This window comes from Anabrus simplex, chromosome 2 (assembly GCF_040414725.1).
Source record: "Anabrus simplex isolate iqAnaSimp1 chromosome 2, ASM4041472v1, whole genome shotgun sequence".
In the NCBI taxonomy this organism is placed as follows: Eukaryota; Metazoa; Arthropoda; class Insecta; order Orthoptera; family Tettigoniidae; genus Anabrus; species Anabrus simplex.
The window spans coordinates 335,921,229-335,937,000 of NC_090266.1; the positions used below are offsets into that span (position 1 = coordinate 335,921,229).

General features: G+C 40.2%; 1 protein-coding gene across 1 annotated transcript in view; it reads right to left on the minus strand.

Annotated features, from left to right (window-relative positions):
* Positions 1-15,772, minus strand: part of LOC136864119 (N-acetylglucosamine-6-sulfatase) — a 140,391-nt gene that overhangs the window by 41,685 nt on the left and 82,934 nt on the right. The window contains exons 6-8 of the mRNA XM_067140719.2: positions 12,246-12,419; positions 10,062-10,263; positions 9,653-9,966 (exon numbers count right to left, since the gene is read on the minus strand). Coding sequence (XP_066996820.2) covers positions 9,653-9,966; positions 10,062-10,263; positions 12,246-12,419 — 690 coding nt within the window. The remainder of the gene's footprint in view (positions 1-9,652; positions 9,967-10,061; positions 10,264-12,245; positions 12,420-15,772) is intronic.

The window sequence follows — 15,772 nt, forward strand, 5'->3', positions numbered from 1 at the left end:
TCGTCAACATCAAAACTGGACCATGAACGAATGGAAATGTACTCTACACAGGTGAATCCCGCTTCAATTTGCAGAACGACTCCCGTCGCACATTAATCTGGAGAGAACCAGGTAGCTGATACAACCAAAGGAACATCGTGGAATGGGGCCAGTATGGTGGTGGTGGCATCATGTGTGGGGCGGCATCATGTCGAATAGCCGTACTGACCTCCACATCTTCATGAGTGGTCCAAGGAACACTGTTCACGCTCGGAGATACAGGGATGAGGTACTGACAACATGTTCGACTCTTCAGAGGTGAAGTTGGTCCAGACTTTCTCTTAATGGACAGTAATGCCCGACCGCACCGTGCTGCTCTGGTGGATGAATTTCTGGCTGGGGAAGATATTCATCGCATAGACTGGCCAGCGAGATCTGCGGATATGAATCCTATAGAACATGTCTGGGATGCATTGGAGAGGCGAATTGTATCCTGTCAGCCTCCACCAAGGACCCTCCAAGACCTTCGCATTGCTATTTCGGAGGAATGGGATCGACTGTCACAAGAGCTCTTGGACCATCTGATACAGAGCATGCCACGTTGCTGCAAAGCATGTGTGGCCGTTAGGGGTAACCATACGCCCTATTAGCAGCATATTTTGTGTGGAAGACATTGTCAAGTTTTGTTAGTTGATGTCAAAGGTGTACCTTAGCTATCAGAACCTTTCTGACACTGCTTTTTTGGACAGTTGTGTGACATATAGTGTGTGTGTGTGTGTGTGTGTGTGTGTGTGTGTGTGTGTGTGTGTGTGTGTCAGCTTCTGTTTCTTCAGCAATCCGTCTGACATTCCTATCAGGTGGTATGGCCTCGTTTAGTGATTATGCTTAACGTTTGGACACTAGTGTAAATAGACTAGCAATAAAAAGAAATAAGTATTGGAAGGTGGGATTCTCCATTCAACCTAACCTTAGTTGAGTTGATGCCAATACAGGATAAAAATGAGATTTATAAGTTGTCAAACTTACTCCAACAGGCAAGATTCGAAAACCACCTGTGGAACTCCTCTGTGAGTGGATATTGTGCCCTTCAGGGCATGATTTCTTCGAAGGTGATTGAAAACAGCTTCAAGAAAACAGGAAACTCGAATTCATTAGACGGGAGTGAAGATGACATCTTATGGACAGATGTGAGCAGTGATAGCAGTACCAGCAATTCTTCCTGTAGTGCTGGGAGAGAACCCGGCGACGGTAGCCTATAAATGGTAAGACTTTTCTTTTTTTGCTGGTATGTCATTATTATGTACTTACATGAATTGTACTTTCAGTGTATTGTCAGATCGTAATGGGAAGAACATTTTCCAGTGTTGGTACTTCAAACCCACGTGTCCAACTTACCTGATGTACGCTATTTGACTTTTCAGAAAAAAACACACACTGTAATTTTATGCCAAATGATGATAACCACAAAGGAATTGAACCAATTGTGTGTATATTGTATTTGACGTATCTTTTAAATGTAAATAAATTGTAAATAATCTTTTAAATATCTGAATTCCTTGAATCATTTAGGTATCCGAGGTTTTCACCTGTATTTTTTGTCAAAAAAGTGTGTTAATTATGCAAGAAAATATGGTATATCTGTATCGGGACAGTCAACACCTTGACCCTGAAAGAAAAGACCAAAGTGCTGACAGAGTTCATAAAAGAGAAGGACATAACCCTCCTTGGTTTTTTTTTTTGCTAGGGGCTTTACGTCGCACCGACACAGATAGGTCTTATGGCGACGATGGGATAGGATAGGCCTAGGAGTTGGAAGGAAGCGGCCGTGGCCTTAATTAAGGTACAGCCCCAGCATTTGCCTGGTGTGAAAATGGGAAACCACGGAAAACCATTTTCAGGGCTGCCGACAGTGGGATTCGAACCTACTATCTCCCGGATGCAAGCTCACAGCCGCGCGCCTCTACGAGCACGGCCAACTCGCCCGGTCCCTCCTTGGTGTTAGTGAAACAAAATGGAGAGGAAGAGAGGAAAGAATGACAGGATGCAGTACACGGAGTAGGAATGATTGTTAGAAAGGATGCCGTGGAATATGTGGAGGAGGTGAAGAAGATCAATGACAGAATGGTCATAGCAAGAATACAGTTTCAGACAGGAACAAGAGATCTATTCCAAGTATATGCTCCACAAACTGGAAATAAAGACGAGAATACAGAACGATTTCTCGAAGAAGTGAAGAAATACATAGAAGACAAGGAAGTAATTATAATGGGAGATCTGAACACACAAGTGGGAAGAGAGAGACTGGGAAGAGAAGAGGTTCTGAGGCCATATGGATATGTCAACAAGAATCCAGAAAGGGAATCTTAACAGACTTCTGCCAGAGGAACTAACTAATAATAAGAAACAATGGTTCGGGAAGAAAATAGCCAGAAAATGACCAGGTGCAGATGGGGGGACAGAAGAATGAAAACCCTGATTGATAACATATTAGTGGAAAAAGGACATCAGAAAGGCCTTATGGGTGTTACAGCTATGCTTGCTGAAGCTTTTGGGGTGACCATAGAGCAGTGATAGCAAAGCTGCAAATAGGCAAGGTCACAAAACTACAAGACAAAGAGAAAAAAGATAAGGGTCTGAGATTAATGGAAAAGAAGGTTCAGGAAGAGCTCAGGAAATAATTATGAAAACTGATACCAAGGATAGATAGTAGCCATGTTGAACAGGAATGGAATCATTTTAAGAGTGCATTTGTATGGAGTGCAGAGAAAACATGTGGCAGAACATCAGGAAAGGTAAGAGAGAATGAGACAACATGGAATGATAGAGTGAAAGACAAAATAAAGGAAGAGAAGAAAACTTGGAAGGAATGGAAACTACAAAAGACTGAAGAGAGTAGTGTGTGATACATAGAGTTTGCAAAAAAATTGTAGCCAAAGAAAAGAAGAAAATTTGCAAAACTTTCACCCAGGAAATAAAGGAGGATTTGAACTGTGAGGAAAAAAAGAATTGGAATTAAAATAAAATGTAGGAATGGAACTTTGAACTCGGGATTTGTGAAGAGTAAGGAAGGAGTAATACTGACAAAACCAGAAGAGATAATGAACAGATGGAAAAAATAGTTCAGTGACCTGCTGAATGTGAGAAACCAGGTACATGGAGAAGGTATTCAGGCAGCAGGAATAGAGGAAGTAACAGAGAAGGAATCAGACATTACAATGACAGAGGTGGAATGAGCATTAAAAAAAAAAAAAAAAAAAAAAAAAAAAAAAAAAAAAAAAAAAAAAAAAAAAAAAAAGGGAAAAACTGTGGAAATGGATGAAGTAGCCATAGAAATGATCAAGGCTGCAGGACCAGCAGGACCCCAGTGGACTTATATAATTCTCAGGTGTGTATGGAGAGAGAAAAATTGTTCAGGGATTAGGAAAAAGAGGTTATGATACCAATATTCAAGAAAGGAAATGAGAAGATGTGCAGTAACTACCAAGGAATCACCATCCTCTCCTATGCTGCCAAGATAATGGAGAAGATATTGGAAAGGGGAATTAGAGAAAAGATGGCAAATCAGTTACAAGAGGAACAATTTGGATACAGAAGTGGGAGATCAACAGTAGAACCCATTTTCATTCTGAGACAGTTCATGGAAAAGAGCTGGGAATATGGGAAGGATACAGTAATGACTTTTACAGACTTAGAAAAGGCATACGACAACATCCCTATATTAAAAGTTTGGGAAAGCCTGACACACAGGGGCATTGGCAAGGAACTAATAACTAGAGCCCGGATTTCCATCCACTATCAAATCTCAAAATATGCATGCATTCATGCACTATCATATCGATAAACATGCACAATGAAGTGGAAAATATGCATTATCAAAATTCAGCTCCTTTTGAAACATTCTACAACTACTAATTTCTACAAATTGTCTTTATTTAAGCTCATGTGTTTATCTATCAGCACATTCTTAAGCACAAAAAATGATCTTTCTACGTCACAAGAATTGACAGGTCCATACTTAATTTAAGACATTTGGGACTAAGTGAAGTCAAATTGTACGTCTTTTACATTTTCACCACAATACGTTTTTTTTTGTTTTTTCTTTAAGCTTGACAAATTCAAAATCAGGATTTGATCGGGTCACTTTTCTGTGCGATGATTGCAGACACATTTGAATGTCCTCAATAACTGGTAACGATTGCCTGCTGCAATAACAAAGGCATGTGACGAGTGAGAGTTCTGGGTAGGAAATTACAGGATAACAATGGAAGAGGGTTCAATGCAAAACCAAGGTTTGTAAGCTGCTATCTTAGTGATGTGGCACCACAGAAGTGCGATACGAGTTTCGTTTTGTTCGTCTAACATAGGCGAAAGTATGAGTCGTCAAAGAGTAATGCACAATTTACGGTTCAATTTATAGCAATGTACAACTGTAAAACTGGGACACCTTATTCCTAAGAATTAGTGATCGACGTGGGGCCTTCCCGCTTGCATCAATGTTTACTCAAGCAACATATAAGAAGTGTTTGGTTAATTGAATTATAGGACCTCTACCGTATGTACTAACTTTGGTTGTCAGATAGAATGCCTGGAATACATTCTCTCCGTCTCTCAATATTAGACATAACGTATAACATGGAAAAAGGGTCCCCAATTCTGCAAACTAACATTCAGAAAAGCCACTATCATGGAAGTTAACATTATATATGTGCAATAGTTAGAGGAAAAGTCATATTATGCAGTACTAAACGTCCAAATATTCGCTATTAAATCCAAAATCTTCAAGATATGCATTATACATGAATTTTCTCCTTAATAGGCCAAAACATGCAAACATGCACAAAAAAAGAACGGTTATTTGAAATTGATAAGCCAAAGCAAAGCAAAGCAAAGCAAAGTCACCCCCGTACAGGCCATGAAGGCCCCTGGAGGAGTGGAAGGTAAAGGCTTCCACCATTGTTAACCTTGGCACATGATGGGGTAGAGTGGTTAGCTCTACACCCGGCCACCTTTGCCTCCAGGAATTAACCTGGTACTCATTTTTGGTGTAGGCTGAGTGAACCTCAGGGCCATATGCACTTCCGGAAGTAGAAATCTTGTTTCTTAAATTTTACGACTTCCTGACGGGGATTCGAACCCACGTCCTTCCGGGCAAACCGAGCACGCCTTTACCGCCTCGGCCAGGCAGCCCCTAATTGTTAAGCCATAAAACGAATATATCCAAAGTTTGAGAAGTGTAACTAACTGATTTAAAAACATGCATTTGCATGGAAATCCAGGCTCTACTAATAACAGTGATAAAAGCAAGATACGATAATTGTAACAGCTGTGCTATTAAAAAAATTTTTTTTGCTATTTGCTTTTCGCCACACCGACACAGATAGGTCTTATGGAATAGGAAGGAAGCGGCCGTGGCCTAATTTAAGGTAAAGCCCCAGCATTTGCCTGGTGTGAAAATGGGAAACTATGGAAAACCATCTTCAGGTCTGCCGACAGTGGGGCTCGAACCTGTTATCTCCCGGATGCGAGCTCACAGCTGCGCGCCCCTAACCGCACGGCCAACTCGCCCGGCCTGTAATAGCTGTGTGAAGACAACTGTCTGTAGATCAGAATGGTTTGGACAAACTGGAATAAGGGAGGTGTGTTGTCACCTTTACTGTTCATAATGGTGATGGATGACATCGTAAAGGCAGCAAGAAAAGAGATTTTCAAGGGGAAAGAATGAATGAAATGATGTTTGCAGATGATTATGTGATCTAGACAGAGGATGAGGAAGAGATACAACAACAGCTGGTACTGAATTGAACAATGGGGACTGAGGATCTACACGGGGAAGAGCAAGACAATGGTGATGAATAGAGGAAGTAAAGAAGGATAAGGAGTTGTCAAAACTGGAGACAAGGAACTGGAAAAAAAAAAAGAAATGAAATGGCGTATGGCTTTTAGTGTCGGGAGTGTCCGAGGACAAGTTCGGCTCACCAGATGCAGGTCTTCTGATTTGACGCCCGTAGGCAACCTGCATGTCGTGATGAGGATGAAATGATGATGAAGACGACAAATACACACAGGCCTCGTGCCAGTGAAATTAACCAATTAAGGTTAAAACTCCTGACCCTGCCGGGAATCAAACCCGGGACCCCTGTGACCAAAGGCCAGCACGCTAACCATTTAGCCATGGAGCCAGACAAGAAACTGGAAATAGTAGAACACTTCAAATACTTAGGAAGTAAACTGACAGAAACTGGAAGATTGAATTTGGAAATCAGTGGAAGGGTACAACTGTGGAGTGCCTTTTACCACCAGGTACAGGGATTAACGTGGAATAAAGATGTGCTAATGCAGGCTAGAGAAGAGATATTACTTACCTATAATGAAAAAAGGCAGCAGAAACCTGGACAATGACTCAGAGAGATGAGAGTATAGTACAGGCAGCTGAAATGAAATTCCTCATGAGTATGGTACAGAAGACAAGGACTGAGTGAGAAATGAAGACATACAAACAGAGCTAAATGTGCAAAAACTAAACGACAAACTGGAACAGAACAAATTGAGGTGGTTTGGGCATATCAAGTGGATGAAAGAAGAAAGACTGCCAACACAAGTACGGGATATGCAGATGACAGGGAAGAGAGGATGAAGGAGGCCAAGATCACAATGGATGGAATCTGTGAAGAAGAGCATAGGACAACAGAACCAGGACTGGAACACAGTGTTGGATGGGGAGTGGTGAAGAGACAGGATGACGTGGAGAGGAATCATATTTGCCCCTACCCGGTGTCAGCTGGAAAAGGGGAATTGATGATTATGATGATGATGATGATGATGATGATGACGACGACAATATGTAACTCCCATCTCTGGAGAGAGCCCACCTATTTGAAGATGTAGAGACTGACTTAATATTCTGTCTTTTAAAAAAAAAATATTTTCTTCTCTTTCTATTTTCCCTCTTCCTATGATGACCTATTGTTTCTATCCTACTCTGTTTCCTTTTTGTGTTCCTACCTCTCCTTAAATGACTTGAATTTTCACCTATTTGTTCCTTCCCAATATGTTATTATGTTCATGTTTCTATATATTCATGGATTCATAAACAGTGTCACTGGTATTGGAAATTAAAGAATTCGTTAGTGGTGGCATTTCACAATTCCAACAAGTCCATATTCTTCCCCCTTTCTTTAATTTCCAGTATTCAGAAGTTGACATTTTTGCACACGTCCTGTGACTACTTAATGAACAACGGTTGCACTTCACAATAGTTGATTACGATGTCCACTGCTTTCACACATATTGTACACTGCTTAGGTCCGGGGCTCAATGTCTCCAATTAATGCGAGAGTTAAGCACAACAGTGGCTGCCCAGCGATAGGAAGTCTGACAATTCTGCCCTCCCCATCACAGCACGGCCACCCTGACCAAGGCTTTCACTGCCACACTAAGTCAGACACTTAAGAGAACACTTCTCGCTTACTAAGAGCTTTTCCAATAGGTGAATCTTCTTTAAATCACCACAAGACTTATCCGAATGCACCGTTACACTTTTCAAGTATGTCAAGATATTTTTCCAATAAAACTATAATTAATGCATGGAGAACACTTGTAACCACTGGCATGCACACTGCCAACTTGAACCTGATCAATGAGCAATGATTCCCACAAGTTAATTCCATTGAGTTATGAAAAATAAATAGTGGTTTGCATAAAGAAGAAGAAGAAGAAGAAGAAGAAGAAGAAGAAGAAGAAGAAGAAGAAGAAGAAGAAGAAGTAGTCTGGTTGTTGCTACCAAAAAAATATTTTGATACAGTTTCTCTACCCTACCACAGAGAGCTTCCTCTACAAGTATCCAAAAAAAAAAAAAAAAAAAAAAAAATTATAAACATCTAATTTTTATTACCAATATAAAGAGAATATTGATTATGAAATATGTGACTTTCATTTCTTTCGTGAGTAGCGTAATGCTGCTACAACTCAGACAGGTTTCATGGTGACAATGGGATAGGAAAGGGCAATGCCTGGGAAGGAAGTGACCATGGCGTTATTTAAAGTGCAGCATCAGCATTTGCCTGGTGTGAAAATAGGAAACCACAGGAAACCATCGTCAGTACTGCTGACATTGGGGTTCGAACCCAACATCTCCCAAATGCAAGCTAACAGCTACACAGCCGGAACCACGCAAGGCAGCTCCCTTGGTATTTGACTTTGAATTGTTTACCTTAATTCTAATCCCACCAAGAAGACCATGGGAGCTTGGTGCGTTAGAGCATAAGCCAGGGTAACAAGTATGAATGACCCAGAATAAGAGGATTGAATTCTAACTTTCAGAAGTGAAACATGAAGAATTAGCACACCTGCACATATGTGCTTCTTAACTGAATTAATTTAAGGGTGAAAAGCAACAATTCCACGTCTTTGCCATCTAGCACTTCCAGAACTCCTTTACGATAAAATTCTGACATCCTGGAATCTCTTTAAAAATCTATAGCAACTGAAGGAATGTAGTAATGATAATAATAATAGTAATAATAATCATTATCATCATCATCATCACATAATGAGTTGTACTGTGAAGTTCTTTTCCAACAACAGCATAGCATCAAGTGGAATTTACATATGTACTGTAATTCTATGAACAATTTGCTACTGAGCGAATTGGCCGTGCAGTTAAGGGCGTGCAGCTGTGAGCTTGCATTCGGGAGATAGTGGGTTTGAACCTTATTGTTGGCAGCCCTGAAGATGGTTTTTCAGTGGTTTCCCATTTTTACACCAGGAAAACGCTGGGGCTGTACCTTAATTAAGACCACGGTCGCTTTCTTCCTACTGCTAGCCCTTTCCTCTCCCATCGTCACCTAAGACCTGTGTGTGTTGGTGCGACGCAAAAAAAAAAAAAAAAAAAAACCAATTTGCTACAAGGCATGAATATTTTAATTATCAGATTCTCAATCCTGAATTCAAACTTTCCACCAATTATGAAGATTCGAAGCAGAATATTATGACAACTCAGGAGTCAATGACATTTTCTGGCCCCTTGAAACAATCATCACCGGGCGAGTTGGCCGTGCGCGTAGAGGTGCGTGGCTGTGAGCTTGCATCCGGGAGACAGTAGGTTCGAATCCCACTATCGGCAGCCCTGAAGATGGTTTTCCGTGGTTTCCCATTTTCACACCAGGCAAATGCTGGGGCTGTACCTTAATTAAGGCCACGGCCGCTTCCTTCCAACTCCTAGGCCTTTCCTATCCCATTGTCGCCATAAGACCTATCTGTGTCGGTGCGACGTAAAGCCCCTAGCAAAAAAAAAAAAAAAAACAATCATCATCATGATCATCATGATAACAAGTCTCTAGATATAAGAAATATGAGATTGGTAAGATACACTCCATTATAAAACTAAGAAATCAAAATCACTTGGTTCAGACCCAAACCCCAGTAACTTTCAGCAGATATTTTAGTTTGAATACAAACCAAAATACACACAAAAAAAAAAAAAAAAAAAAATCCTATGCCAGATTCTTCTTTTCAAAATCATGGGACACTCATCTCAATTCTAAGCCAAAATTTCAATTACACACACTAAAGCAAACAACTACAAGTTATGACAGAACTGATGATAAAATATACCGCTGTGCATAGAAATGAATTCATAAAAATAGTAGTAAATAGGTACCTAGTTGGTACTTACTGCCAAGTTGTTATCCAAAGGCAATACACATTCTGAGGCAACGCTCTCATCATCTCCTTCTCCTCTGTATTCAACAAGAAATATTCTCCCTGTATATTCCGGTTTAGAGATTAGAAGATCAAGGAATGACTTCCCATCCATATTCTCAATGGGCAGCAAGCCAGCCATTGCAATGAATGTAGGAGCCAAGTCGATATTTAATACTGGTTGGGAGATAAGCATTTTGCTTGGTATGTGTGGGCCACGTATCAGGAGAGGCACCCGAATATCACTCTCGTACGGCTGACGTTTGTCCCATGGAAGTCCAAACTGACCTAAAACATTGAATGTATAAGGAATGGAGAAAGGTACGGAAGAATCCCAGTCATCTAGTTCCTTAAGGGTTTCATACTGCGTTATTCAGACCTACCTATGTGATAGCCATGATCTGATGTAAATATTACAAATGTGTTTGATAATAATTCCATAGAATTAAGTTGTTTTATGACTGCCTCCACCAAATCATCAACAGATAGCAATGTTTCCCATCGATGGTGATAGATACTGTCTAGGGTTGGTAGCATGGAATCTGGTAGAGGTGATGGCTTCATGCGAAGTAACCAGTGTTTTTCCTTAACAATTGAAACAGTTAATTTCCACAATCATGTATCAACACACATTACAGGGAAAACAACAAATACTAACATTTCATAATAGTGACTGAAGTTACCGATGTTATTAGAGAATTTGTAAAAAAATTATTTTGATTACAAGACTCTATTTAAATCAAATGGTCTATGGTAAACAGAGGAACAGCTAACAGACCTGCAGGATCTGCAATGCATAGCATTCCACCTAATTTGGCATTTTAATCAAAACATTTCCAATTTTCATATTATTTCAGTGAGTTAGTAATATTGTTATTTGTTTTTAAGGAAGAGATAACTTTTGTGCAGTGATAGAGTATTTACATTAATGCCAGGGTATTTTTTTTACACATTTCCTCAACAAGGTAAAATATTCAAACCCTATCAAAGTCATTTTAATTTCAGAAATCAAATAAGAACTGAAGATACTTTAGCCAAAATGAATTCATAATGCAGCTGAGGCTAAGATCAGTACTTGGTTGGATACACTCAAGCATTGGCAGAAAAATTGTAATTCTAGCAAGATGGGCTGGGTAGCTTGGATGGTGAAGCCTTCTGAGCCTATGGTGGCAGGTACAAACCTGGCTCAGTCTGGCATAATGTGAAGGAGCTCAAAAATGCAATCCTTGTGCTCATAGGTTTACCAGCACATATAAGAACTCCTTGGCATCTTCAAAAACTAAAAAGTAGTTGGTGGAATGTAAAACCAATGAGATAATTATTGTTGATTCCAGCAAAGAACACTAGCAGCACTAACACTTTACAGTACCTTTAGTTATAATTCTAGCAAGCTTCATTTTATAACAATATGATTTTTTGTCACATATATAAGTCGAGGGAGCATTCCCCCCCCCGTTATTCGGTTCTTAATTCTGAAGTTATTTTACGTTGAAAAGGGAGCAAGCTCTCAATGCCTGCTTCACTTTATTCTGTGCTACATTAGTGTTTAGCCTGCTTGATGGATGCTGTACAAAATGTGACTTTCATTGAAGTTTCAGTCTCACTCATTTATGGCTGTGATGGTATGGAAGCTACTGAGGTATGGGTGGAGCAGAGTAATGACATTCAGAGCAGGACTAGTGTGCCTGGATGTTATGAAAGTTGCTACTTTTAGAGTCAGTTGTGTCCGGTTCAGTGAGGAAAGTAATGCCAAACTATCTCACTTTCCATTTTGTCTAGTATGCCGCATTATAGCACTGCCATAAATGCATGAACTTCGGTGGTCCTATTTGAGGATCCAACCAGCCTCCGGCCAGATGTCGACAGACAGACAGACAGACAGACAGACAGACAGACAGACAGACAGACAGACAGACAGACAGACAGACAGACAGACAGACAGACAGACAGACATTAGTATGTTTTAAAAAATGAGTTCCACAAACGAAAAATTTTTAGTGGTGCTCATGAATGGAGATCACGAACAGAAGAACCTGGCAAAATAGTTAGCTATAATTTTGGCTTTCTTTAAAAGTAATGAACCCCAAGCAGCTCTCAATGCCATATTCTTTCCTGTAAAGGTTTCATCTCAAAATATTACTCATAAAACAAAGTTGTGTGGTAGTTCTCTTCGCACTGCAGAATAAGTAAATAATTTGAAGAAAGAGTATATAACAAACACTCATTCTAATAACAATGTTATTGCTCTTCTGTCTTACTAACTACAGTTTCCACAGTTTTCAGAAATGCTGAGGTACTGGAAATTTTGTCCTGCTGGAACTCTATTATGTGCCAGTATATTTACTGACACAAGGCTAACATATTAGAGAACCCTCAAATATCACCAGATTAAGCAGGGATTGGATCCACCACCTTGGGCTCATAAGGGCCATTCAGCCAAGTAAACTCAAAACCTCAAATGGTAGAAACTGGTTTATTTCACTATCACACTAATTACTACAGTACCAGTCAAAGTAATTTTAAACTAGTTGATAATACTCAGAAGAAGCTCACTAATTTTTTCTTACCATATGACCTGGAATATTGAAGTTTGGAGTCCTCATTGCTTTGACATTCTTAAACCTGTTCAGGTATTTGGGCACAGGAGTAAACGGAGCATGTGGTGCTGGAGTAGCTAATACCATCAAAAACTTTCCCTTCATCACTCGCTTCTGGCGCAGGAAATCTAAACTGTAATCTCTCTACACAGAACATTTATAACTATACAGAAAACATTTACACTCAGAGAAGTATGAATATCAAAAGGTGTGGAACAGGATAAATGGTTTTAAAATACTGTGAATTTCATTGACAAAGACAATAATAATCCAAGGAGAGGGGCAGCATTACCCAAGGCATGGAATGGAAAGTATGATGGGTGTCTTACAAAGGCATGAAATACTGATATACAGTACTCAAAAATAGTGCATCAAATAACAAGAACATTACTTGGGTAATAAATGCCAAACAACAAGAAAATTAATAGGTAATAAAAAACAAACAAGAACAGTAACTGGGTAATGAATGTCATAAAAAAAACATGAACAACAAAAATACTAATTTGGTAATAAGTGTCAAACATCATAAACACCGATAAACTGAGAACACATGGGCAAGAAAAACACATATCTCCTCCAATACCTAATTCACTGTCTCCTATGTAGTCACATAAGACAATAAGTTTGCTTGCCTTCAGAACTCGTGGAATTACCCTTGTCTAAACCAGTCAACAGCTCCAATGACGAATGAGACAATCGAGTCCAAATGGTATAAGAGGCAGAAGAGCCATCATCTCACAATTTTGTGGAAAGGGGTTTGATATGAAGGCTATGGGAGTAAACTCAGTGATAAGATCAGTCACAGACAGAGATTATTTATGGGCACAGCCTTTCCACTGGCATAGTTTCATAGCAGTGCCAATAATTATTAACCTAAAGAGAAGCATAACATTTTTTGGATTTCTTACGATAGTTAACAGAATGGAAGCTTGGATGGACCATTCCAGGTCAATCACATAGTCCACCCCTACTTGGAACACAGACATTTTGTCTAATTATTATTTTTATTATTATTTTTATTATTATTATTATTATGGTTCATGTTTGTGGGTTACTGTAGTCACGTCCTAGTTCGTGAACCATGGGCAACGGCTGAGTGGCCTAGTAAGTGGTCCTAAGAGTCGGGATACCAGTTGCTATGGAATGGGAGTGGGCATCTCGGACATATTCTGAGTCGTGGTCCTCCTTTTGCTCAGGCGGCTAGGACTATACAATCCACCGGTGGTCCATAACCCGTTAGAGGAGAGATCCTCACTTGGACTATGTGCAAGTAGGGCAGCATCCTGCTTCATGAATCGACCGAGCTCAGAACATTTTAAGCAAGCCTCGGACCTATGGGAGTAATGGAGTCCCACTCCCATTTGACAGGCGAGGGACTCCTTGGAAACAACTTGGCGAACGAAATGGAATTCGATGGGGAGCTATCAATATTAATGGGGCTTATGGAAGAAAGAAAGTAGAACTGGCTGAGTCAGCAAAGAGGATGCATCTGGATGTGCTAGGAGTAAGTGATATTCGGGTAAGGGGAGATAACAAGGAAGAGATAGGAGATTATAAAGTGTACTTGACGGGTGTTAGAAAGGGAAGGGCAGAGTCTGGGGTAGGGCTCTTTATCAGGAATACCATTGCACGGAACATAGTTTCTGTTAGGCACGTAAATGAGCGAATGATGTGGGTAGATTTGTCAGTTGGAGGAATTAGGACTAGAATTGTGTCTGTGTATTCACCATGTGAGGGTGCAGATGAGGATGAAGTTGACAAGTTTTATGAAGCATTGAGTGACATCGTAGTCAGGGTAAACAGCAAGGTTAGAATAGTGCCAATGGGCGATTTCAATGCGAGAGTTGGGAATAGAACTGAAGGATACGAAAGGGTGATTGGTAAATGTGGGGAAGATATGGAAGCTAATGGGAATGGGAAGCGTTTGCTGGACTTCTGTGCTAGTATGGGTTTAGCTGTTACAAATACATTCTTCAAGCATAAGGCTATTCACCGCTACACGTGGGAGGCTAGGGGTACCAGATCCATAATAGACTATATCTTAACAGACTTCGAATTCAGGAAATCTGTTAGGAATGTACGAGTTTTCCGGGGATTTTTCGATGATACAGACCACTATCTGATCTGTAGTGAACTAAGTATCTCTAGGCCTAAGGTAGAGAAAGTGAAATCTGTCTGCAAATGAATAAGGGTAGAAAATCTCCAGGACGAGGAAATTAAACGGAAGTACATGGATATGATTAGTGAGAAGTTTCGAACAGTAGACATTAAGCAGGTTCAGGATATAGAAAGTGAATGGGTGGCATATAGGGATGCTGTAGTAGAAACAGCCAGGGAATGCCTTGGAACAACTGTGTGTAAAGACGGGAAAAGGCGAACATCTTGGTGGAATGATGAAGTGAGAGCAGCTTGTAAACGTAAAAAGAAGGCTTATAAGAAATGGCTCCAAACAAGGGCCGAGGCAGATAGGGAGTTGTATGTAGATGAAAGAAACAGAGCGAAACAAATAATTGTTGAATCCAAAAAGAAGTCATGGGAAGATTTTGGTAACAACCTGGAAAGGCTAGGTCAAGCAGCAGGGAAACCTTTCTGGACAGTAATAAAGAATCTTAGGAAGGGAGGGAAAAAGGAAATGAACAGTGTTTTGAGTAATTCAGGTGAACTCATAATAGATCCCAGGGAATCACTGGAGAGGTGGAGGGAATATTTTGAACATCTTTTCAATGTAAAAGGAAATCATCCTGGTGGTGTTGTGAACAGCGAAGCTCAAGGGGAGGAGGAAAATGATGTTGGTGAAATTATGCTTGAGGAAGTGGAAAGGATGGTAAATAAACGCCATTGTCATAAAGCAGCAGGAATAGATGAAAATAGACCTGAAATGGTGAAGTATAGTGGGAAGGCAGGGATGAAATGGCTTCATAGAGTAGTAAAATTAGCGTGGAGTGTTGGTAAGGTACCTTCAGATTGGGCAAAAGCAGTAATTGCCCCTATCTATAAGCAAGGGAACAGGAAGGATTGCAACAACTATCGAGGTATCTCACTGATTAGTATACCAGGCAAAGTATTCACTGGCATCTTGGAAGGGAGGGTGCGATCAGTCGTTGAAAGGAAGTTGGATGAAAACCAGTGTGGTTTCAGACCACAGAGAGGCTGTCAGGATCAGATTTTCAGTATGCGCCAGGTAACTGAAAAATGCTACGAGAGGAATAGGCAGTTGTGTTTATGTTTCGTAGACCTAGAGAAAGCATATGACAGGGTACCGAGGGAAAAGATGTTCGCCACACTGGGGGACTATGGAATTAAGGCAGATTATTAAAAGCAATCAAAGGAATTTATGTTGACAATTGGGCTTCAGTGAGAATTGATGGCAGAATGAGTTCTTGGTTCAGGGTACTTACAGGGGTTAGACAAGGCTGTAATCTTTCACCTTTGCTGTTTGTAGTTTACATGGATCATCTGCTGAAAGGTATAAAATGGCAGGGAGGGATTCAATTAGG